The 25,255-nt window shown below is 41.9% G+C and overlaps 2 protein-coding genes across 2 annotated transcripts; both read left to right on the forward strand.

Annotated features, from left to right (window-relative positions):
* The first annotated feature begins 1,627 nt into the window (after positions 1-1,627).
* Positions 1,628-5,922, forward strand: LOC132401198 (immunoglobulin lambda-1 light chain-like). Its single transcript, XM_059983176.1, has 3 exons — positions 1,628-1,755; positions 1,843-2,193; positions 5,547-5,922. The coding sequence occupies exons 1-3, from the start codon at positions 1,707-1,709 to the stop codon at positions 5,867-5,869; spliced, it is 723 nt and encodes a 240-aa protein (XP_059839159.1). The 5' UTR covers positions 1,628-1,706; the 3' UTR covers positions 5,870-5,922.
* A 13,459-nt stretch (positions 5,923-19,381) lies between these two features.
* LOC132400380 (immunoglobulin lambda-1 light chain-like) lies at positions 19,382-23,510 on the forward strand. The gene is made up of 3 exons (XM_059981325.1): positions 19,382-19,430; positions 19,518-19,859; positions 23,188-23,510. The coding sequence occupies exons 1-3, from the start codon at positions 19,382-19,384 to the stop codon at positions 23,508-23,510; spliced, it is 714 nt and encodes a 237-aa protein (XP_059837308.1).
* The last annotated feature ends 1,745 nt before the right edge of the window (positions 23,511-25,255 follow it).

The raw sequence follows: 25,255 nt of genomic DNA on the forward strand, positions 1-25,255 counted from the left end.
TCTGCCCACGGCTTTGTCTCCTGGGTGATCGGAGAATGATACCTAATGTAAACCATGACAAGTTTACTATTTTAAAGCTGGATTTCATCACAGCTGCAATAATTATATTGCAAAACTGGAAAAAAACCAGATGTCCCACTCTGAGGGAATGGACTGAGGAAAGGGTTAAGATTGCATCATATGAACTCATGTTGGGAAGAACTAACAGTGAGGGAAAAGTGCAAGATGCGTAGGATCAATTTCGGTTGTCTGTTAATTTAAACTTACATTAGAAGTTTTTTTCTGTTTCGTAATTTTATATGTTTTTCTGTCATGGAATGTCTGTATAAATATGCTGTACTGTATCTGCTCTATGATATGCTGTGCAGCTTTGTAAACTAAGAATAAATAATAAAAAAAAATTGAATTACAAAAAGAACACAAATAAATCGACCTAAGATAAGGGGCGTATTATTGAGTCTCACTGAAACACTGCAAAGGAGAAACTTCCACTGAAATTCTGAAACATTTTCCGTCGATATTCCAAGTATCATGTTTCACTACAGTACTCCCTTCATTCCCGCCACCCTGAGTGAAACGCTAAACAGTTGCATCGTCTGTCCACCATCACAGGCGCTTCAGCTCATCGGTGCAGACAACACTTTAAATGCATTGTGGCAATTAAACGGAAAGGCGTTTTACATCGACGTCAAAAGTGTATAACGGGAAAGCTTTTACCTCAGCAGTTTAACACATTATTCTGTGCATTATATTGATGAAACATGAGGATGAATTTCCGAGTTCTACTTTGGGGCTGCGTGGAAATGTGCAAACGTCAGTGACAGTGAATAGGTCATAAATTGGTAAATTTTCAAATTGCTTAAATGTTGTCACATGTACCGAGGTGCAGAGAACAAACAGTTTCGCAGGCCCTTCATACCGATCAGTTCATCAGTGTATTGAGATAGCACAGGCGAGCAGAATAAGGTGTTACAGTTACAGGGAAAGTGCAGTACAGGTAGGCAGTAAGGTGCAAGGGCATAACGACATAGAATGTGAGGTCAAGAGTCTATCTGATCGCAGTAGGGAAACATTTAGTGGTCACGTAACAACGAGACAAACGCTGTCTTTGAGCATGGTGGTATGTGCCTTTAAAGCTTTTGGATCTTCTGCCCGATGGGATGGGGGAGGAGAGGCAATGTCAGTGATGGATAAGGTCTTTGCCTATATAGGCTGTTTTGCCGAGACAACGACAGTATACACAGAATACATGGAGGGGAGTTGGCTTCCGTGATGTGCTGAGCTCTAGCATAGAGCATAGAGCAACTCTCTTTAGTTTATTTCAATTACCAGCAGAGCAGACACCATACCCAGCCGTGATGCGTCCAGACACAATTCATCGATAAAAATTGCTGAGAGTCAACGAGAGAGCGCCAATGAGCGCTCTTTGCCGTGACATCTACGTAGTGGACCAGGATAGGTTGTTGGTGACGTCCTCTCCACTGAACTTGAATTTCTCAACACTCCCGATCTCAGCATCGTTTACATAGTTGCCCCGCCCATTTCCTGAAATCATGATCCAATTCATTCCTGAGTAGAGATCTGCATGTATATATATTTCAGTGACTTTGCAGTCTTTCACAGTTCTTAAGGAGCAGCTTCGAAAGCCCTGAACAGGACTTGTGTCCGAAAGCCTTTGACTTCTAAGTCTTCTTATCAGCTTCACCATGGCTGAATGGGTCCTGGTACTTGCGGCGTTTGTGTCCTGTTTGTTCAGTAAGTAGAATATTTACTCCTTTATACTGTCCTTTATGTCGAGTTTTTACTTAAGGGTTTTAAATAGTTATTTGTTACTTTCCCCAGCTGCAAACGCGGAGGTGACTTTGACTCCTCAGTCTCCGTCCGTATCGGCGACTCCGGGTAGAACCGTGAAAATCACTTGTACCATGTCAGGGGGCAGCATCGGCAGCTACTACAGGAGCTGGTACATGCAGAAACCAGGCAGCGCCCCAGTTTTTGTGTTGTATGACAGCTCCACGAGAGGATCGGGAATTCCAGATCGATTCACCGGTTCCATGGACTCATCGAACAACCAAATGCATTTAACCATCACCAACGCTCAAAGGGAGGACGCCGCCGATTATTACTGTGGTGTCATATATAGTAGCACCTCCCCATTCACCTTTGGGAGAGGAACCAAACTGAATTTCAACAGTAAGTGAATATTTGTTGGGGTCTAATCACCTTTTGTTTTCGTTTGTGTTTTTACTTCGTTTGAACCTTGGAATAATATTATCAATCCTGATGCTTCGATCTGATTTACAGTCCGCCTCTCATTGTATTTTTACAATACCGCAAGCAGAAAACTAGCACATATGCATCCTGTTTGCTTGGTAGGGTTACTTAATTTAGCAGAAAAGTATCTGCAAAACAACCTGAGTTCATTGCCATGACATTTTTAAAATAGCTTCGTGAATAGATGCTTCGTGCTGTTAGCGAGTGTTTCTTAAAAGTGTCCCAGGGAACAGATGCATTAAAATATATTCACAACAGTGAGGTTTTGCATTAGACAACCGAGGTGAAGTCGTGTTTAGAGCCCACAAATTATTGTATAAATGATCTGAATGCCAATCGGCTGGAATATATTTTGTTAGTTTCTTAAAATTTATTTCTGCTAATATTACTTTATTTTGTGTGTATTGTGTTGTGCACCTTGGTCTCCTAAAACGTTGCTATGTTTGACCGTGTACATGTAAACAGTTGACTGACGATACAATTTATCCTGAACTTGAAGCTTAATGGGGACCAGAGCCGAGCTGTGAATCTTACCGAATTGCGATAGAGAACTTTTATTTCCTTAAGACGGTAAAATATAGGAACAGTATTAGGGAATTCGACCCCATTAATCTGCTACGTCATTTGATCATCGCTGGTATATTTTTCTCTCAAGATCATTCTCCTGACTTCTCTCCATAGCCTTTGACGTCGTTGCTAATCAAGAGACTATAAAACTCAGTTTAAAATATACCCAAAGACTTGGTCTCCACAGCATCCTTTGGGAATACATTCTACAGATTCACCACTTTACGGATAAATCAAATTCTCCTCATGTCAGTTCTAAAGGGCTATCCTTGTATTCAAAGGATTTTCTCTCAGGTCTACCCTCTCGCACTAAAGGGGGCATCCTCCCACTTCCACTCAATCTAGCTCTTTCAGTATTCGGTAGGTTAAAATGAGACTTCATCCTCCACACCCCCCCCCCGCCAACCCAACCCCCACCATTCTTCTGAAATCCAGCGTGTACAGGCCCAGGGCCATCAAATGCTCCTAATACTTTCACTCTTTCATTGTCGGGATCTTTCCTGTAAACCTCCTCTGGTCCCTCTCCAATGCCAGCACATCCTTTCTTTGATATGTGGTCCAAAACTGCTCACAATACTCTAAATCTGCTCTGGCTATTGCCTTTTAAAACATTAGCATTAAATCTTTGCTTTGATATTCTGCTCATCTCGAAATAAATACTATGCTTGGTATTCATGCTGTTAGCGAGAGTTTCCTAGGAATTGCCCAAGGGACAGGTGTACCTGCAGGATGACTTCCATGTCTCCTTGCTCCTCCGACTTCTTAATTCGATCTCCGTTTAGAAGTCTGTACCTTTATTCCTTCTACCATTCTCCATGACCATACAATTTCCTACAGTGTTCTCCATCTGTCACATCTATGCCCATTCACCTGATCCGTCAAGATCATTCAGCGGATTCCTACTGCCTCAACATTGTCTACTCCTCCACACGTCTTTGCATCATCCGCAAACCTGGCCACAAATCCATAAATCCCGTTGTTCAGATCATTAACTTCCAGCCTGAAACGTAGCAGACTCAACACCAATCCTTGCAGAACACCACTAGTCACCGGTAGCCAACCAGAACAGATTATCCTTACGCTTTTCTCCTGCCAGTCAGCCAATGATCCGTCTATGCCTGTGATAGTTTATGCTCTTATCGTGTTAAGCAGCCTGATGTGTGACACTTTGTCAATGGTCTTCAGAAAATCCAAGTCAATAACATCCACTGACTCTTATTTGTCTATCCTGCCTGGTATTTTCTCAAGGAATCTCAACAGATTTGTCAACTAAATTACCCCTTAAGGGAACCATGCTGATTACGGCTGGTTTTATGATATGCCGCCAAGTACCTAGAAATTTCGTCCTTACTAATGGATTCTAGCAAACTCAATATATTAAAATTTCGATTAAACATGAGCATGTTTACTAGGAAATTAACTGACGTCAGGCTAACTGGCCCATAATATCCTGCATTTTGCGACCATTTCTTCTCCGAATGTGGAGTAATATTTGTGAGTTTCCAGTCCTGCGGACCCATTGGACCATTCTTGAAAGATCGTTACTAATGCCTCTTTAATCTATCCAGCTACCCCCTTCAGAATCCTGTAGTCCATCTAGTTCGTCGACTTATCTAACTTCAGATCTTTCAGCCTCCCAAGCTCCTTCTCCTTCGTCATAGCAACTACTATCACTTATGTTTAATTTCCATTAATGCTTAATTTCGATATTTGTTTCCCTCAACTAGATCTTTTCACGTTACTTCAGCTCCTCTTGTTCTATACCTATTAACCTGAAGTCATCAAGATTCTGGTGCTCCGTTCTAACTTCTATCCAATTTCCCTTCAGCAAGACGCCGCCCCAAAGCCCACCTCGGCCTTACCAGTGTGTTTGACCTTCTGCGCCGTCTCAGTGTAAATGTCTCAGCTTTGATAACAAATTATCAATCAGCCCACCTGTTTTGTTTACATTTCGAACTCTCCAGCCCCGCGGGCCATTGAGTGTCTAACTTTTGGATACCTGATCATTACCGTACTAAGTGATCTCGCCATGAATAACAACTCTGAGGTCAGAAACTCTGGAAAATCGCTCTTTAGCTTTTTGCCTTGTCGCTGCGTTTTCCTCCGGGGTACCACTGTAAAACGATTTCTTTATAAATTCTGTTTTGTAGTTTTGATATCCTATTGTGTGGATGGGTTCAACTTTTCAAATTAATGGAAAAACTGATTATAAAAACAATGACCCAGATATCCACATCTTCTGGATTTCATAGACATCTGAGAGTTGTTTTCGGGCTTTTCTTCAGTGTCTATCACCTTGGTCCAAACAACACTTTAGGAGTTAATTGAGGGACTAAAAACTAGAAAATCCAAGTATAAAACCTTAACTGGTATTATTTATTCACATTAAAATACTTCCATGATTTTCAGCCATTCACAATCCCTCCTTTACTGCGGCGAATCGCGGCATCTCCGAGGAGAGACAAAGACACAGTATGTCAATCAAATCCATTGCTTCATCTCGCTTTTTACGTGAATAGCTGCGACGACATTTCGGAGTTTTGCCACGCGCTTTGCCATATCTCTTTCAGGGTTTCTTATTGGTTCTGTGATTCATGTCCTTACGAGTATAACATCATGGAACATGCCAATAATCTGTCACGAAAGTTTGATTCCTATTTATATCAATTAATAATTCATTTCCCTGCACTTCTTTCTATCTACAGGTCCGCGAAAACCCGCCGTATCCGTACTCCGACCGTCTGCGGAAGAAATTCGGGGACAGGGCACCGCCACCCTGGTGTGTTTAGTGAGCGGGTTTAATCCGGCCGCTGTGAATATCGAGTGGACTGTGGACGGCAGTACGAGAAGGAATGGCGTTGAGACCAGCCGGATCCAGCAGGACGCCGACAACACGTTCAGTACGAGCAGTTACCTGACTCTGCCAGCCTCAGACTGGAACTCACACGAGCGTTACTCCTGCGTGGTTAAACACGAGACTCAGGCAACCCCATTTCAAACAAACATCGCGCGATCCAGCTGTATGTAATACAATATGTTTAGAGGCTGTTTCTTTAAAATAAAACAAACGAATTTCATGTACAGATGTTAAATTTTTGATTGTAGCTGACACATTTCGCAACCGGGAGAAAACAGGCATTGCGTCCTGGTGGACGTTCTTAAATAGCATTCGGTCTGAAATAAATATCATCCATGTAATTTTATCCCGAAGTAATTAAAATGTACCCAATCTACTGTGGCGTTTTTGTCCGACAAAAGCATTATTTTTCAAAACTTTGCATAGATAGTGAAGATGATCAAACTTTGACATTCGATGAAATAAAATAGACAACGTCGCTATTGGGTAGGTTTTCCTCCCGAAGAAACCATAATCACTGTGACTACATCAGGACAAGTGGTGTAATTACTTGTCAGCGAAATTTACATACATAGTAAAAGAAATACTGATACTGCCGTTATTTGAACATCGTAGGCATATTCGATTTCCAGTTTTAACATTGTATTCTCCATGGAAATGGTTTTTCTACACTTCGTCATATTCGGGAGACAAGGGCTTCTGTACCCTGTGTAAGCAGCGGCGCAGAGCAGAATAGCACTTATTAGAGTTCAAACTAACGAAATTCTTGCTCAAGTGTCCTTCAGAACTACAGGTTTCATTTGAGGTGATTTGGGCTTACGACACCTAACAAACATTGCAAATGGTAGTCCAAAGCATTTCTAGTAAATACAGTTAGACGGTGGTTGATTATCTAAAGCTTTTTCGGGATTCAAAACAGTGAAGCACTGAAGATATCGCACCGACATTTGTACATTAGTTTGTACAATATATATGATGATAGCTTTCTGTGTGTAATGTAGAACACCGTGGCCCTAGTATAGAGGTCGAGAGAACGGTATCCTAAACATAAGATAAATATGTTCAATATATAACGTAAAAGATCATTTTCAGGCGAATGAGAATATCCATTGTACTCACATCTTTCTAACAGGTTATACAAGTTGTTTTATCTCGATAAGAAAAGAATAGCAAGAGCAAGTTTGCAACTAATCATTGAAATTCATACATGGGTTATTGAAACGGGGACATTAATATCACGTGGTCCTCATCAGTCACTCTGGACTGAGGCCGTTGAACTAGCCTTCTCTGAGTATGGAAGGCCTGTGGAGTTCCCTGTAACTTTACAGCTGCTCAGACCAACCATTGCTCTGAGCAGGACATTTCTACACGTCCTGAAAACTGCGCAGTACTTTAAAATCACATTATATAAAAGTAAATTCCGGTATCGAACCATAAAGTCCGTGTCCGCAGGGACATTCCAGTTACTGCGCGGCAGGTGCGAGGTTGTACTTGGTGTGGCAGAGCATTCAGTGTTGTGACAGGACGATAAAATGACCAGAACTGCGCTGGGATATTTTGGCAAAGGGCGTGGCTCACTTCAAACTATACAGCGAAAGATATGAATGATCGCGGTTAGTATGATTAAAATGCGTATACAAAAACGTTAACCATAGCATAGACCTTTTGACCCACGATCTTTTGCCCACATTTTAACCTAATCCAAGATCAATCCAACCATTCCCTTCCACAGAGCCCTGCAGTTTTTTATTCATCCATTGGCCTCAGAGCTTCCTAAATGTCCCTGATATATATTTGCCTCTACCACCACACTGGCAAAGCTTTCCACGAACATACCACTCTGTGTAAAGAATATACATCTGACACCCTCTATATTTTCGTCCAATCAGTTTAAAGGTCTGCCCTCTCGAATATACCGCTGTCACCCTAGGTAAAAGCCATTGGCTATCCATTCTATCTACTCCTCTTTTCTTATGCATCCCTGTCAGGTCGTCTTTCAACCGGCTTCATTCCAAAGCCAAAAGCCCTAGCTCTCTAAACCTATCCTGATAAGACATGTTCTCTAATCCAAGCAGCATTATGGTAAATCTCCTCTAAACCCTCCCTACAGCTTCCACGTCCTTGCTATTCTGACCAGAATCAAACACAACAATGTAGGTGTGGTCTAACCAGAATTTTATGGAAATACAACATTAGCCGGCGGCCCCTGAACTCGATCCCTCGACTAATGCAGGCAAAATGCCTTCTGAACAACCCTATTGACATGCGACGCTATTTTTGAGGGATCTATGTGAGTGGACCCCAGGAACTCTTTGTCCTCTACACTGCTAAGAATCTTCTCTTTAACCGTGTACTGCGCCTTTGATTCCACTCTTCCAAAGACCATTATTTCACATTCTTCTGCATTGAAAGCCATCTGATACTTGACAGGCCAGCTACGCATCCCATCAATGATCCCATTGTAAACTACAACAATCTTAACCACAGCACCAACAGCTTTGTGTCAACTGTCCCATCGCCCTGTCCTTGGATCATAGCTCTCCATACCCCTCCCTTCCATATTCTTTTAATATTAAAAACATATTAAGTATTGAACTCGAATCGCTTGAAATACTTCCAATGGCATCTCATTCCACACTCTCTCTACTCTCTGCGAAGAAGCTCCTCCTCACGTTCCCCCTAAACATTTCACCTTTCACCCTCAGCTCGTGACCTTTAATTCTAGTCGCACCCAACCCGAGTGTGAAAAGCCTGCTTACATTTACCCTATCTATTCCTCACATCATTTTGTATATCTCTATCCAATCTCCACTCATTCTCCTATGCTCCAAGTAAGAAACTGCCAACCTCTTCAAAATTTCCACATAACTTAGGTCCTCAGGTCATGAAATCATCCTTATAAATTTCCTCGGTACTCTTTCAATTTTGTTGACATCTTCGCTGAAAGTAGGAAGGCGTCCAAAGCAGCACACAATATAGGAACACCTTACTAACATCCATGTACAGACGTCTGACAGACAGACAGACATAATTTATTGATCCCGAGGGAAATTGGATTTCGTTACAGTCGCACCAACCAAGAATAGTGTAGAAATATAACAATATAAAATCATAAATAATTAAATAATAATAAATAAATTATGCCAAGTGGAAATAAGTCCAGTACCAGCCTATTGGCTCGGGGTGTCTGACATTCCGAGGGAGGAGTTGTAAAGTTTGATGGCCACAGTCAGGAATAACTTCCTATGACGCTCAGTGTTGCATCTCGGTGGAATGTGTCTCTGGCTGAATGTACTCCTGTGCCTAACCACTACATTATGGAGTGGATGGGAGACATTGTCCAAGATGGCATGCAACTTAGACAGCATCCTCTTTTCAGACACCACCGTCAGAGAGTCCTGTTCCACCGCCCCCCCCCCGAACTTCACTGGTTTTACGAACGAGTTTGTTGATTCTGTTGGTGTCTGCTACCCTCAGCCTGCCGTCCCAGCACACAACACCAAACATGATATGTACGTCATATACACCCCTCTACTTTTCTTAACTTCTATAGTAACTTTCTCGAAAAAGTCAATCAGGTTCGTGAGACAGGAACTGCCCCTCAAAAAGTTGTACTGAATGTAATCAGATTATGCTTCTGCAAATGCACATAAATTCTGCCTTTAAGAATCAGTTCCAAAGTTTCACCACCACTGACATGAAGCTCCGGTCTATAATTCCCAGGATTATCCCTAATCCATTTCTAAAACAAAATAACAATATTTGAGACCCTCCAACCTTCTGCTACTCCTCCTGTGTATATTAACAGCGAAAAGATTATCACCAAGAGGGAACATACTCTTCCCTCGCTTCCCGTAGTAACCAGGGAATGCCCCATTCGGCCCCGGAGCATTATGTCGTTTTTTCAAAACTCCGAAAATATCTTATTTCTTTACGTCACATGTTCTAGCATGTCAGCCTGTTTTAGGCTGGCCACACATAAGTCAAGGTCCCTCTCAGTGGTCAACCCTGAAGACATTAATTCATTAAGGAACTCTGCTACTTCCTCCGACTCCAAGCACATAGTTCCTTTTCTTTACTCACTCTAGTCATCCTTCTGTTCTTCACCTACGTGTAGAACGTCTTGGGGATTTCCTTAATCATACTCGCCAAGCTCTTCTCATTCCTCTCTTCTAGCTCTCTTAAATTCATTATTCAGCTCCATCCTGGCTGCTTCGTAACACTCAAGAGTGCTGTCTAATCTTTCTTTCAAAAACCTTTAGTGAACTTCTTTTATCCTCTGGGTGGGATGCTTCACATCTCTTGTCAACCATGCTTCCTTCTCCCTACCATCCATGTTCTACTGGAAGATGCTACCCAGAACCCCACTAGTGTTCCCTACACAACATTCAAATTTCCTTGTTCATTTCCCTGATAACATTAATTCCCAATTTCTGCTCACAAGCTTATGTATTATAGCATCATAATTCCCTCTCCTTCAAAACCATCTACTCTTATCCCTCTCCCAGGGATTGGTAAATTAGAGAGTTGTGATCACCCACGAGCAATCTGACACCTGGCCTCTTCCATTGTCTAGCACTAGATCCAGTAAGGCCTCTCTTCTAGTTTGCCTGTTCACATATTCAAAAATCCTTCACTAACAGACCTAACAAATTCTGCTCTCTCTAAATTCTTTTGCATATAAGCTATGCCAATCATTATTAGGGAAATACATGTTTTTGCAGCTTTCCAAAATCGACCTGCCGACCTACTCTACGATGTTCCTGTTGAGAGGTGTGCGCTGTACAATACTCCCATTAGAGTACACAAAAAGTACACTGCAGATGCTGTGGTCAAAGCAACACATACAAACAAGCTGGATGAACTCAGCAGGTCGGGCAACATCCGTTGAAATGAGCAGTCAACGTTTCGGGCCGAGACCCTTCGTAAGGACTCATTAGAGTGACTACAACCCTTCCTATTTCTGAATTCCACCCACAGTGACGTCGGAACATCACTGTGGGAACATCAGCTTTTCCTGCCTTTGTGATAGCCATATTTTGGATCGGGAATGCGAATGGTTCCTCCAAGAATAAAAAGGCAAATACATGTTATCATCGTTCTTTACCTCGTGGTTTTCCAATACCTTTCTTGATTTTCGAGCAACACGGGTGCGCGTTAAATGTTTCACAGAGATACAGACCGTAGTTTGATTAAGAGTCTTGGAATGCGCAGTATCTCTACGTTTTAGCAGATGAGGATTCTCCTGTTGTAACTTCTTCAGACATGTCATTTCCGTGCACTCCTGTGCTGAAACATTGATAAGAGTCACATCAATGGCTAACGTGGAAAATAAACCTTTATGGTAGAGGTGTAATATCTTCCCTGATCTAGATTGCTATTACTAGATTTAATTGGCTAATTATTCGGTCACAGCTGATGTTGATTAATCGTTTCGGCGCTGCTGAGCCATTACCTGTCTTCATCGGATGGACCATCATATAATCTCTTGTATATTCATTAATTCGTTGAACGCACTTGTTAGAAGTCGAAGGAATTTCAATCAGTATTTGAATCTGCCTTGAACGAGGGCAGAATAATAAGTGATAAAATGTTGTCATGGATAGAAAATTGATTGACTGACAAAAAATGAAGTTCAGACATTAAAGGGCGAGTCTCTGGAATGATATATCTCACAATCTGTGAAACAATTCAGGTCCTTCCACTTCGCTGATGACAAAAATAGGTAATTACATTGTGAAGAGAAAGTCAAAAGGCTCCGGAGGGATATTGATGATCTAGTGGGTGACCTAAAATACGGCAAAGCAAAAAGAGGAAAAAGAAGAAAAGAGGGAAATAGAGTGACTGAGCTGGCATGAAAAATGCTTCAACAGCATATTTTCCAACAATTTGGAGATTGTAACCTTCCAAGTTGAAGAGGGGTACGGGCATTTAGATCACGGTAGTATGTAACTCACAAAATGCTATTATTCAGGTGCAAGTAACTAAAAAGGCTGGGATCATGTTAAGGGAATTATGTGCAAAATTTGGGGGTGTTATGCTTCATGTGACAGGGCAATAAAGAACCAAATGTGGACTGTGTACTGAATTCTTCTTACTTAAAAATTATCTAAATGTGTTAGAAGTTCAGAGGAAGCTTACAAGAACGATTTCGTTGGTGGTTCGGTATCCTAGGAGAAACTGTGTATAGGTTCGAATTCTATCTACTGGAGTTCATCAGAGTTATGGGACTTGACTAGAATCTAGTAGTCCTTAATAACAATACGTATGCTTCATAAACCTTGTAGTCCGAGGTTCTGCAGCTCGAAGGGCTCATGACAATACCTTCCGGCACCTGACGACCTGGGGAACCCGGGAGTAACACAAGGCAGACAGACCTGGGGAATCCGAGACTGGCGATTCATCTTCCAACAAGGTTGGTCGTCTCGAGATAGACCTGATAAACTGGAGACAGACCTGAGGAACTTGAGATACTCTTGGGGATCCCGAGACAGGACTGGTCATCTCGAGATAGACATTGAATAAATTTGGGAAACATGAAATAAATCTGGGGAATATAGAATAAAACTCGGCAAAATAGAATAGTCCTCGGACGCCTGGAGGGCCATGGCAGGCCCAGGAACCTTTAACAACACTAAAATTCTTGATAAAAGCCTTTAATGTGGTCTCGGCAAGCTCTGAACGTGGACTCGGAATGTGGTCTCCATAAACTCGGAATGAAGGCTCGAGACAGTCGGAAACCGAAGGAACTCCGGACGCCGCTTTACAAGTTCCACTGGACCCTTATATCGCTGCGTTTTTTTAGTCACCGTGCAGACTGAACGCAAGTGCCGAGAAAAGACAGGCTGCCAAATGGAGTCAGCGATCTTGCTTTATTCATAAGAGTTCCAACTGACAATCGGCGGCTCGGTAAAGCGACAACGAGAGAACTAACATTCTAAAAGCTAGGGCCAACGAAATTAATAATCGGAAGACTGCTTAAATAATTACCGTACCCGAAAACCCCATGTCAATCAAAATAAACTTTAATAAGTTTAAACAGAAAACGCAAGGCTTTAACGAGTCCCTTTAAGAGCACTATTCACAAATAAAGGTTATTTAGAAAATTTGGTGCCCAATGCTCTAAGACTTCCTGCACGGGGGCGAAGAACTCATAACATCCGTTGTTAGGCGGGAATCCTTTATCGCCTTACTCAAAGTATGCACCATCATTCGACAGTTTTAACCCGAGCGTTCGTCTTCTCTTCTCGCTTCGGCATTACTCTCATTGCTGCAAATTCATACTAATATCACCTTAAATGGAATGTTTAGAGCTATGTCTGTCTTTTGTTTTGTTTATGTACTTACCAAAACAATCTTGTCGTTATCTCTCAGGAAAGTAAGAAAATCTTCATTCTTGTTTAATTAAAACGGGCAACATAATATCATACGATGCAAATAATTTTCCACACTTCATTCAGAATCAATTGGCATTTTTCTTCCCTGCCAGCATTGCGCTATGATGACAAGTGCTTCCATTTTGACATTTAACTATCCATGAAAAGTCACAGGGAAAAGAATAAAGATTAAATGATAAAAGGAGAAAATCTTTCTTAACGAATAGCCAAAATAGAGAGGCGTCCAATCACCATGCCAATGGAACTGCAATGAAAGTTGGTCAGATGACAGAGTGCATAGATGAGAGGTGGAATTAGTAGGTGTTTTCGAAAGCTTACAGTCTGGAAATCATAGAAGTTTCAAAGAACTCCACGGCATGAGCAACTGCTTTGAGCATCCTTTGAACTCGGATCCCAGGATCCCTCTGATCCTTCACACTGCCAAAAGTATTAACATCAATACTATATTCTGCCATCATATTTGACCTAAGAAAATGAACCACTTCACATTTATCTGGGTTGGACTCCAGCTGCCACAATTACAGCACGGAAACAGGCCAGCTCGGCCCTTCTAGTCCGTGTCGATGCTTCCACTATTGGTTGTACTAATTGGCTACTATGTGATGTGACAAGCCTCCAATTCGTTGATCTGTTATCTTGTAACCTCTGTCCATACCAGTAATGCACAATCTACATTCTTTCATACGTCTGATTGGACCGCGCCACACAATAACCTTCATTAAATCCTTAATGAAGCGTTGTCTTAAAAAAAAATCCAAAGAGCTAGCATTAGTGGTCACTTTATTAGGTACGCCTGCAGGTTCCTTAATGCAAATATCTAATCAGTCAGTCATATAGCAGCAGCTTAATGAACATGTAGAAAATAGCAGCAGCTGTTGTTCGGACCAAGCATCCGAATGTGGATGAAAAGTGATCTAAATAATTTTGAACGTGGAATGAGTGTTTGTGCCAAACGGGGTGGCTGAGTATCTTAGAAATTGTGGGTTCCCTGAGATTTTCACCCAATAAAGTGACTCATGAGTTTATGTTCGTGGTCTTCTCCTCCTACAGCTTATTCACTTCGAGGTACGACGTGTTGTGCGTTGAGAGCTGCTCTTCTGCACAGAACTGGTGTAACGCGTGGTTAATTGAGCTACTGTCGGCTTCCTGTCGGCTTCATCCAGTTTGGCCATTCTCCTTAGTGCTCGCTCTTTAACTTTTTTTTGTTTGCTTTCGTATCATTCTCTTACACCCGAATAAAATGACCACTGACTGTATATGAAAGAGTATAGAACATTTCACAAACAGCAGCTCGCTGAAAGTGAATAAGCATCGACCGACAGATACTACCGAGGTATGCCAGCTGGACTATTTGGATTGTGACTAGAATGTCAAAGTTAACGTCACATTCAGGAAGGACGGGAAGATGAGAAAATGCACAAGGATTCATTCATAGTGAATGCTGAACACAAAGAAATGAAGGTGGATGGCCTATTTTCAGGGCACGGAGACGAAGAGGTGGTCTGAAATATAATAAAGCAAAATTCTCCTGTGCTAGATGAATCCTGGCAAGATATTAGGGCAATGTGCATCCGACGAAACAAAGGTTGTTTGCCATAATTGCACGTTCATGATTACTGGGAATTATACTTCAAACTAAACGAATGGGGTGCGAGGTGCTCGTTAAATATTTTGGAATATTTTAGAATAATGTGTTCTTGCACCAACCAAAGGACACTAAGAAGGAATTAGAGGCGGAGATTCCATTGGATTCAGTCGCAATTTTATTTATCGGAGGACCAGGCAGTGCGGCCGAGGGGCCTACTTCGTATCCTAAGAGTGACGTGTCAGAAGGATATTACTGAACAAACAGGTTTTACTTTCATGAAGATCCGTTTGATTCCTGGCCCTAGTCGCCCTCAATGCCACGTGATTCTATACTTGCGTCAAGAGAACTGACCATTCAAAACCGCAAATGGCCTCTATATTCAGGTGTCTACAGTGTAGGACATAGTGAATGTAACATTATATTGGTTCGTGTGTCATTTACGCCAGAAGGTGGAACTGTTGCATCACTTGATACCTATACTTGCTTGTGAGAAAGAAAGAACCGGACCCTAAACTCATAGAATAACAGCGACTGTGCTCTGCATCAATTTCCCAAACTTGGTTCATTGGAGTCATTACTCCAGAATGAATATTATCTTTTTCAAACTGACATCATGCAAATATCGGGAAATATTACCGAGAGAACATGGGCGATAATTATTGCAACAGACATTTAGCTTTGGACTTGGAATCCTTTCCTGCTGTCTATGTTTTAAATAAAATTTGCATAGAAACATAGAAAAACTACAGCACAATGCAGTCCCTTCGCCCAACAAAGTTGTGTCGAACACGTTTATACCTTAGAAATTACTAGGCTTACCGATAACCCTATATCTTACTAAGCTCCATGTACCTATCTAAAAGTTTATTCGAAGACCCTATCGTATCCGCCTTAACCACAGTTGCCGGCAGCCCATTCCTCCTACTCACCACTTTCTGAGTAAAAAACTTACCCCTAACATCTCCTCTGTACTACTGCTCAGCACCTTAAACGTCGGTCCACTTGTAGCAACAATTTCAGTCCTGGGAAAAAGCCTCTGACTATCCACATGATCAATGCCTCGCATCATCTTATACACCTCTATCAGGTCACCTGTCATCCTTCGTCGCTCCAAGGAGAAAAGGCTGAGTTCACTCAATCTATTCTCATAAGTCATGCTCCCCAATCCTGGCAGCATCCTTGTAAATCTCCTCTGCACCCTTTCTATGGCTTCCACATCCTTCCTGTAGTGAGGAGACCAGAACTGAGCACAGTACTCCAAGTGGGGTCTGAATAGAGTCCTATGTAGCTGCAACATTACCTCTTGGCTCGTCAATTCAATTCAACGATTGATGAATGCCAATACACCATATGCCTTCCTAACCACAGAGACCACCTGTGCAGCTGCTTTGAGAGTCCTATGGACTCGGACCCCAGGATCCCTCTGATCCTCCACACTGCCAAGAGTCTTATCATTAGTACTATATTCTGCCATCATATTTGACCTACCAAAATGAAGCACTTCACACTTATCTGGGTTGAACTCCATCTGCTACTTCTCAGCCTAGGTTTTCATCCTATTTATGTCCCGCTGTAACCTCTGACAGCCCTCCCCACTATCCACAGCACTTGCCTCTCAGGATCTTCTCCACCAACTTACCAACCACTGGGGTAAGACTCACTGGTCTACAATATCCTGGGCTATCTTTACTCCCTTTCTTGAATAAAGGAACAACATTCGCAACCCTGCAATCCTCCGAAACCTCTCCCGTCCCCGTTGATGATGCAAAGATCATCGCCAGAGGCTCAGCAGTCTCCTCCTTCGCCTCCCACCGTAGTCTGGGGTACATTACGTCCGGTCCCGGCGTCTTATCCAACTTGATGCTTTCCAAAACCTCCAGCACATCCTCTTTCTTAATAGCTACCTGCTCAAGCTTTTCAGTCCGCTGCAAGTCATCACTACAATCACTAAGATCCTTTTCCATAGTGAATATTGAAGTAAATTATTCATTAAGTACCTCCGGTTCCAAACACACTTTCCCACTGTCACATTTGATAGTTTCTATTCTTTCACATCTTGCTCTTCACATATTTGTAGAATGCCTTGGGGTTTTCCTTAATTCTGCCACCAAGGCTTTCTCATGGACCCTTCTGGCTCTCCTAATTTCCATCTTAAGCTCTTTTCTAGTAGCCTTATAATCTTCTAGATCTCGAAGTTTACCTAGCTCTCTGAAACTTGTAAGCTTTTCTTTTCTTGACTAGATTTATTACAGGCTTTGTACACCACGGTTCCTGTACCCTACCATAACTTCCCTGTCTCATTGAAACATACCTACATAGAGCTCTACACAAATATCCCCTGGATATTTGCCACATTTCTTCCGTACATTTCCCTGAGAACAACAGTTTCCAATTCAAGCCTCCCATTTCCTGCCTTATAGCCTCATAATTCCCTTACACCAATTAAACGCTATTCTAACGTGTCTGTTCCTATCTCTCTCCAATGCTATTGTAAAGGAAATAGAAGTATGATCACTATCTCCAAAATGCTCTCCCACTGAGCGATCTGACACCTGACCAGGTTAATTTGCCAAAACCAAATCAAGTATAGCCTCTCCTCTTCTAGGCCTATCTACATACTGTGTCAAGAAACCTTCCTGAACACACAGAACAAACTCCACCCCATCTAAACCCCTCGCTCTAGGGAGATGCCAATCAATATTTGGTAAATTAAAAATCTCCCATCAAGACAACTCTGTTATTATTACTCCTTCTCAGGATCTGTTTCCCTATCTGCTCCTCGCTATCCCTATTACTATTAGGCGGCCTATAAACATGACCTGTAAAGTTATTGACCCCTTTCTGTTCCTAACGTCCACCCACAGAGACTCCGTAGACAATCCCTCCATGGCGTCCACCTTTTCTGCAGCTGTGACACTATCTCTGATCATCAGTGCCACGCACCTACCTCTTTTGCCTCCCTCACTGTCCTTGCTGAAACATTCGGCACTTGAAGTAACCAATCCTGTCCCTGAGCCATCCAAGATGGCCACTACATCATATCTGCAAGGACTGATCCGCGCTCTAAGCTCATCCGCTTTGTTCACAACACTCCTTGTATTAAAATAGACACATCTCAAGCCTTCGGTCTGAGCGCTTCCCTTCTCTATCACCTGTCTAACCTCCCTCTGGCACTGTCTACAAGCTTTCTCTATTTGTGAGATAACCTCCTCTTCCCCAGCCTCTTCAGTTCGGTTCCCACCCCACAACAACAATAGTTCAAACTCTCCCCAGTAGGCTTAGCAAACCTCCCCGTCTCAACTTCACAGAAAAACCGAAATAAATCAGCCTAAGACCAACGGCGTATTATTGAGTCTCACTGAAACACTGCAAAGGAGAAACTTCCGCTGAAAATCTGAAACATTTTCCATCGATATTCCAAGTATCATGTTTCACTACAGAACTCCCTTCGTTCCCGCCTCCCTGAGTGAAACGCTAAACAGTTGCTTCGTCTGTCCACCATCACAGGCGCTTCAGCTCATCCGTGCAGCCAACAATTTAAATGATTTGAGGCAAATAATCATCAAGGCGTTTTACATTGACGTTATCAGCGTATAACATGTAACACGGGAAAGCTTTTACCCGAACAGTTTAACACGATATTCTGTGGATTATATTGACGATACTTTCCACTTCCGAGACGAGGGTGCAGAATAGCAGAAACATGAGGGTGAATTTCCGAGTTATATTTGGTAAATAACAAGTGGATACGCCTCAGAGACTCGACTCAAATTCCTTCTCAGCTTTCCTTATAACATTTCTGTTTACTCGCAATAATCAATTCGTTGTAAACTCGTCTTTCTGTTCGCCTGTTATCAATTAGTCGCTTCGTATTTCTGTTCAGATGCAGCTCTTTCCCCTGAGCTATTCCCGCCTATGGCAACCTCAAACTTACAGTACTTCAGCCGCTTCTCCCCATTTTGATACATTGATGGTTTATATACCCCCGTTGAAATTGTATGTGGAGGAGAGAGTTTGGGGCTGTGTGGAAATATGGCAAATGTCAGTGACAGTGAACCTGTGAATCAGTAAATTGTTAAATTTTCAAATTGCTTAATTGTTACATGCACCGAGGTGCAGAGAACAAATTGTCTTGCAAGTCATTCATGCAGATCAGTTCATCAGTGCATTGAGACAGAACACGCGAGCAGAAAAAAGTGTTACAGTTACAGAGTAAGTACAGTACAGTTAGGCAGAAAGGTGCAAGGGCATAACGACATAGAATGTGAGGTCAAGGGTCTATCTGATCGCAGTAGGGAAACATTAAGTGGTCACATAACACCAAGACAGACGCTGTCTTTGAGCCTGATTGTATGTGCCTTTAAGGCCTTTGGATCTTCTGCCCGATGGGATGGGGGAGGAGATAGAATGTCCGTGATGGACGAGGTCTTTGCTTATATTGGCTGCTTTGCCGAGGCAGCGACAGTGTACACAAAATCCATGGAGAGGAGTTGGCTTCCGTGATGTGCTCAGCTCTATGTGCAACTCTATTTGGTTTAATACGAGGAAATCTGCAGATGTTGGAAATTCAAGCAACACACACAAAATGCTGCTGGAACGCAGCAGGCCAGGCAGCATCTATAGGGAGAAGCACTGCCGACGTTTCAGACCGAGACCCTTCGTCAGGACTAACTATCTTTCCTTTCAGTTAGCTTCACCATGGCTGAATGGGTCCTGGTTCTTTCCGCGTTTGTGACCTGTTTGTTCAGTAAGTAGAATACTTAATCCTTTATACTGTCCTTTATGTTGTCTTTTTACTTAAGGGTTTTAAATAATTATTTGTTACTTTCCCCAGCTGCAAACGCGGAGATGACTTTGACTCAGTCTCCGTCCGTATCAGCGACTCTGGGTAGAACCGTGAAAATCACTTGTACCATGTCAGGGGGCAGCATCGGCAGCTACGACACGAACTGGTACATGCAGAAACCCGGCAGCGCCCCAGTTTTTGTGTGCTATGGAAGCTCCACGAGAGGATCGGGAATTCCAGATCGATTCACCGGTTCCACAGTCTCATCGAGCAACCAAATGCATTTAACCATCACCAACGTGCAACGGCAGGATGCCGCCGATTATTACTGTGGTGTCTGGGATGGTAGCATATTCACATTTGGGAGAGGAACCAAACTGAAATTCAACAGTAAGTAAATATTTGTGGGGGTCAAATCACCTTTTGATTTTGTTTTTTTTTCGTTCGACACTTGGAATAATATTATCAATCCTGCCGCTTCGATCCGGTTTACAAGACGCTCCTCATTGTATCTTTAAAATACCGCGGGCAGAAAACTAGCGCATATGCATCCTGTTTGCTTGGTAGGTTTACTTAATTTAGCTGAAAAGTATCTTCAAAACAACCTGAGTTCATTGCCATGACATTTTTAAAATAGCTTCGTGAATAGATGCTTCGTGCTATTAGCAAGTGTTTCTTAAAAGTTTCTCAGGGAACAGAAGTATTAAAATATATTCGCAAAAGTGACGTTTTGCATTAGACAACCGATGTGAAGTCGTGTTTCGAGCCCCCAAGTTCTTGTATAAAGGATCTGGATGCCAATCGTCTGGAATATATTTTGTTATTTTTTAAGAATTTATTTCTGCTAATATTACTTTAATTTGTGTGTATTGTGTTGTGCACCTTGGTCTCCTAAAACGTTGTTATGTTTCACTGTATACATGTATACAGTTGACTGCCAATAAACTTTATCCTGAACCTGAAGCTTAATGGGGACAAGAGCCGAGCTGTGCATGCTACCGAATTGCAATAGAGAACTTATATTTCCTTCAGACGGTAAAACCTAGGAACAGAATTAGGGAATTCGACCTCACGAGTCTGTTCCTTCATTTGATCATCGCTGGTATATTTTCTCCCAAGCTCATTCTCCTGACATCTCCCCATAACCTTTGATGCCGTTAGTAATCAAGACACTATAAAACTCCGTTTTAAGTATACCCAAAGACAGTCTCTACAGCCTCCTTTGGAAATATATTCTACAGATTCACCACTTTATGGATAAATCAAATCCTCGTTTTTTTCTTTTCTAAAGGGTTGTCCCTATATTCAAAGGATTTTCTTTCAGGACTAGCCTTTCGCACTATAGAGAACATCCTCCCACTTCAACTCCATCTAGCTCTTTCAGTATTCGGTAGGTTAAAATGAGACTTCATCCTCCCCCCGCACCACCCCACCCCGCCACCTTTCTTCTGAAATCCAGCGTGTACAGGCCCAGGGCCATCAAATGATCCTTATACTTTACCTCTTTCATTGTCGGCATCTTTCCTGTAAACCTGCTTATGTCCCTCTCCAATGTCAGCACATCCTTTCTTTGATAGTGGCCCAAAACTGCTCACAATACTCTAAATCTGCTCTGGCAATTGCCTTTTAAAACCTTAGCATTACATCCTTGCTTTTATATTCTACTCATATCGAAATGAATACTAACCTTGCTTTTGCCTGCAAGTTAACATTTTGGGAATCCTGCAGGATGACTTCCAAATCTAATTGCACCTCTGACTTCTGAATTCGGTCTCCGTTTAGGAGAAGACTGTACCTTTATTCCTTCTACCATTCTCCACGGTCATGCAATTTCCTACACTGTACTCCATCTGTCACTTCTTTGCCCATTCACCTGATCCGTCAAGATCATTCTGCAGACTCCTACTGCCTCAACACTGTCTACTCCTCCACGTGTCATTGCATCATCCGCAAACCTGGCCACAAATCCATAAATCCCGTCGTTCAGCTCATTAACTTCCAGCATGAAACGTAGCAGACTCAACACCGATCCTTGCAGAACACCACTAGTCACCGGTAGCCAACCAGAAAAGATTATCCTCACGCTTTTCTCTTGCCAGTCAGCCAATGCTCCGTCTATGCCTGTGATAGTTTATGCTCTTATCGTGTTAATCAGCCTGATGTGTGACACTTTATCAATGGTCTTCTGAATATCCATATAACATCCACTGACTCTTATTTCTCTATCCTGCTTGATATTTTCTCAGAGAATCTCAACAGATCTGTCAACTAAATTTCCCCTAAAGGGAGCCATGCTGATCACGGTTTATTTTATCGTATGCCACTAAGTACCAGGAAATTTCGTCCTTACTAATGGATTCTAGCAATCTCAATATCCCTAAATTTCGATTAAACATTGGTATGTTTACTAGGAAATTGACTGATGTCAGAGTGACTGGCCCATAATCTCCTGCCTTTTGCGTCCCTCTCTTCTCAGAGTGTGGAGTAATATTTGTGATTTTCCAGTCCTCCTGACCCATGGGCCCATTCCTGAAAGATCTGCCTTCAGAATTCTGGAGTGTAGTCCATCTAGTTTGGTGACTTATCTAACTTCAGATCTTTCAGCCTCCCAAGCTCCTTCTCCTTCGTCATAGCAACTACTATCACTTATGTTTAATGTCCATTTATGCCTAATTTCGATCTTTGTTTGCTCAATTTGATCTTTTCACGTGACTTCAGCTCCTCTTGTTCTATACCTATTAACCTGAAGTCATCAAGATTCTGGTGCTCAGTTCTCACTTCTACCCAATTGTCTTCAGCACGACGCCACCCCAGAGCCCACCTCGGCCTCACCAGTGTGTCTGATCTTCTGCAACGTCTCAGTGTAAATGTCTCAGCTTTGATATGAAATTATCACTCGGCCCACCTGTTTTGTTTACATTTCAAACCCCCCAATCCCGCAGGCCACTGAGTATCTAATTTTTGGATACCTGATCATTCCCGTACTGAGTGATTCATCCGTGAATAACAACTCTGAGGTCTGAAACACTAGAAAATCGCTCCTTAGCTTTTCTGACTTGTCGCCGCGTTTTCCTACGAGATACTACCGTAAAACCATTTCTTTGTAAATTCTGTTCTGTAGTCTTGATATCTTATTGTGTGAATGGGTTCAACTTTTCAAATTAATGAAAAGAAATGGTTATAAAAACCTTGATCCAACCATCCACATCGTTTGGACTTCATAGACCTCTGAGACTGGTTATCTGGTTCTATTATTCATGTCTTTACGATTTTAACACCATGGAACATGCCAATAATCTGTCTCGATATTAATTATGACATAGTTACATCAGATTGGATCGACGTATCATGGGATATATGAAGTATGTCTTATGTATATTGGAGAGTCTTTCACGATTAGAGGGGTTCTGTCAGCGATTGTTCAGAAGCCTCTCCAGTTGGATTTTCTTTTGCCATTCCATCAAAATTTCTTATTTTATCACTTTGAATTTTGCTGTTATGAAAAACCCTTTCGTTACTTTGTAGCTATTTCTGATGTTCATCATGAATTGGCTTTGATGCGTTTGTTGAAGATCAAAATGCATTAACGAAATACAGTTGTGATCGGGTTCTCATGCGTTCTCACTTTTATGGTTGTAAAATCGTTGAAAAAAAACAAAGTTGATTCCAATTTATATCAATTAATAATTCATTTCCCTGCACTTCTTTCTACTTACAGGTCCGCGAAAACCCGCCCTATCCGTACTCCGACCGTCTGCGGAAGAAATTCGGGGACAGGGCACCGCCACCCTGGTGTGTTTAGTGAGCGGGTTTAATCCGGCCGCTGTGAATATCGAGTGGACTGTGGACGGCAGTACGAGAAGGAATGGCGTTGAGACCAGCCGGATCCAGCAGGACGCCGACAACACGTTCAGTGCGAGCAGTTACCTGACTCTGCCAGCCTCAGACTGGAACTCACACGAGCTTTACTCCTGCGTGGTTAAACACGAGACTCAGGCAACACCATTTCAAACAAGCATCGCGCGATCCAGCTGTATGTAATACAATATGCTTAGACGCTGTTTCTTTAAAATAAAACAAATGAATTTCATGTACAGATGTTAAATTTTAGATTGTCGCTGACACATTTTTCAACCGGGAGAAAACATGCATTGCGTCCTGCTGTGCATTCTTAAATTGCATTCGTTCTGAAATTAACATCATCAATGTAATGCTATCCCAAAGTAATTAAACTGTACCCGATCTACTGTGTCGTTTTGCCTTGTTCGATATGTCCGACAAGAGCATTATTTTTCAAAAGTTTGCATAGATAGAGAAGATGATCAAGATTTGGCATTCGATTAAATAAAATAGACAACGTCTCTTCAACGTTGTGCTAATTATTGGGTTTATTTTCCTCCTGAAGAAACCATATTCACTATGGCTACTTCAAGACAAGTGGTGTAATTACTTGTCAGCGAAATTTACATACATAGTAAAAGAAATCGTGATACTGCCTTTACTCGAACATATTCGAGGCATATTCGATTTCCAATTTTAGTGTTGTATGGAAATGGTTTTTCTACAGCTGGTCATATTCAGGGAGACAAGGGCTTCTGTACCCTGTGTCAGCAGCGGCGCCGAGCAGAGTAGCACTTATTAGAGTTCAAAATAATGAAATTCTTGCTCAAGTGTGCTTCAGAACTACAGGTGTCGTTCGAGGTGATTTCGGCTTACGATACCTAACAAACATAGGAAATGGTAGTCCAAAGCATCTCTCGTCAATACAGTCTGACGGTGGTTAATCTAAATAATCTAAAGCTATTTCGGGCTTCACAACAGTGAAGCGGCGAAGATAGCGCAGCGACATTTGTACATCAGTTTGTAGAATTTATGTAATGATAGATTAAGCATGAAGTGTAGAACACAGTGGCCATAGTAGGTAGGTCTGAGAAAACGAAATCCTAACCATAAGATAAATGTCTTCCGTTCCAATAAATAACTTAATAGTTAAGTTTCAGGAGGATGAGAATACGGATTGTAGTCACGTCTTTTTAATTGGCTTTACAGGTGACTTTACCTCGATAAGAAAAGATTAATAAAGCAAGTTTGCAATTAATTATTGAAATCCATACATGGTTCATTAAAACAGAAAATAAAGTCACGAACTCTTCATCAATCGCTCTGGACTGCGGCCCGCTGATATTCCTTTCTCTGAATAAAGGGAGCCATGTGTTTTTTTCACAGCTGCATGGACCAACCATTCCTCCGACCAGGAAATTCCTACAGGTCTTGAAACCTGCACAGTGCTTCAAAGACAATTATGCCAAAGACTATTGCAGTTTCGCGCCACAAATTGCAGTGCGCGGGAGCATTTCAATTGCTGCACGGCAGGTGGACAGTTACAGTTCGTCTGGCAGAACTTTCAGTTTTGTAATAGGTCGATGAAATGACCAAAATACGGTCCGCCCATTGAAATGCACTTGAAGTTTTTGTCAAAGGACATGGCTCACCTCAAACTATCAAATTTTAGAAACATTTATTCAACATTACAGAATTTCTCTGTTATTCGGTCATGTTTAAAATCCTTAAATATGTTTAACAGTTACAATATCATATTAAACAGTAACTAAATACTTAAACAATTAAAAAAGAAAATAAACACGAATAGACAAAATATAATGTATATATCCCTTCCTTCTTTCTTGCATCTTCACCATCCCCATTGAAGCAAGTGAGCTTTGGAATTCTGCGCCGGGCAAAGTCAAAGAGTGCCGAACGTTCCATTTCCATTGCTGGACACTTGG

The sequence above is a fragment of the Hypanus sabinus genome, chromosome 10, assembly GCF_030144855.1.
Source record: "Hypanus sabinus isolate sHypSab1 chromosome 10, sHypSab1.hap1, whole genome shotgun sequence".
In the NCBI taxonomy this organism is placed as follows: domain Eukaryota; kingdom Metazoa; phylum Chordata; class Chondrichthyes; order Myliobatiformes; family Dasyatidae; genus Hypanus; species Hypanus sabinus.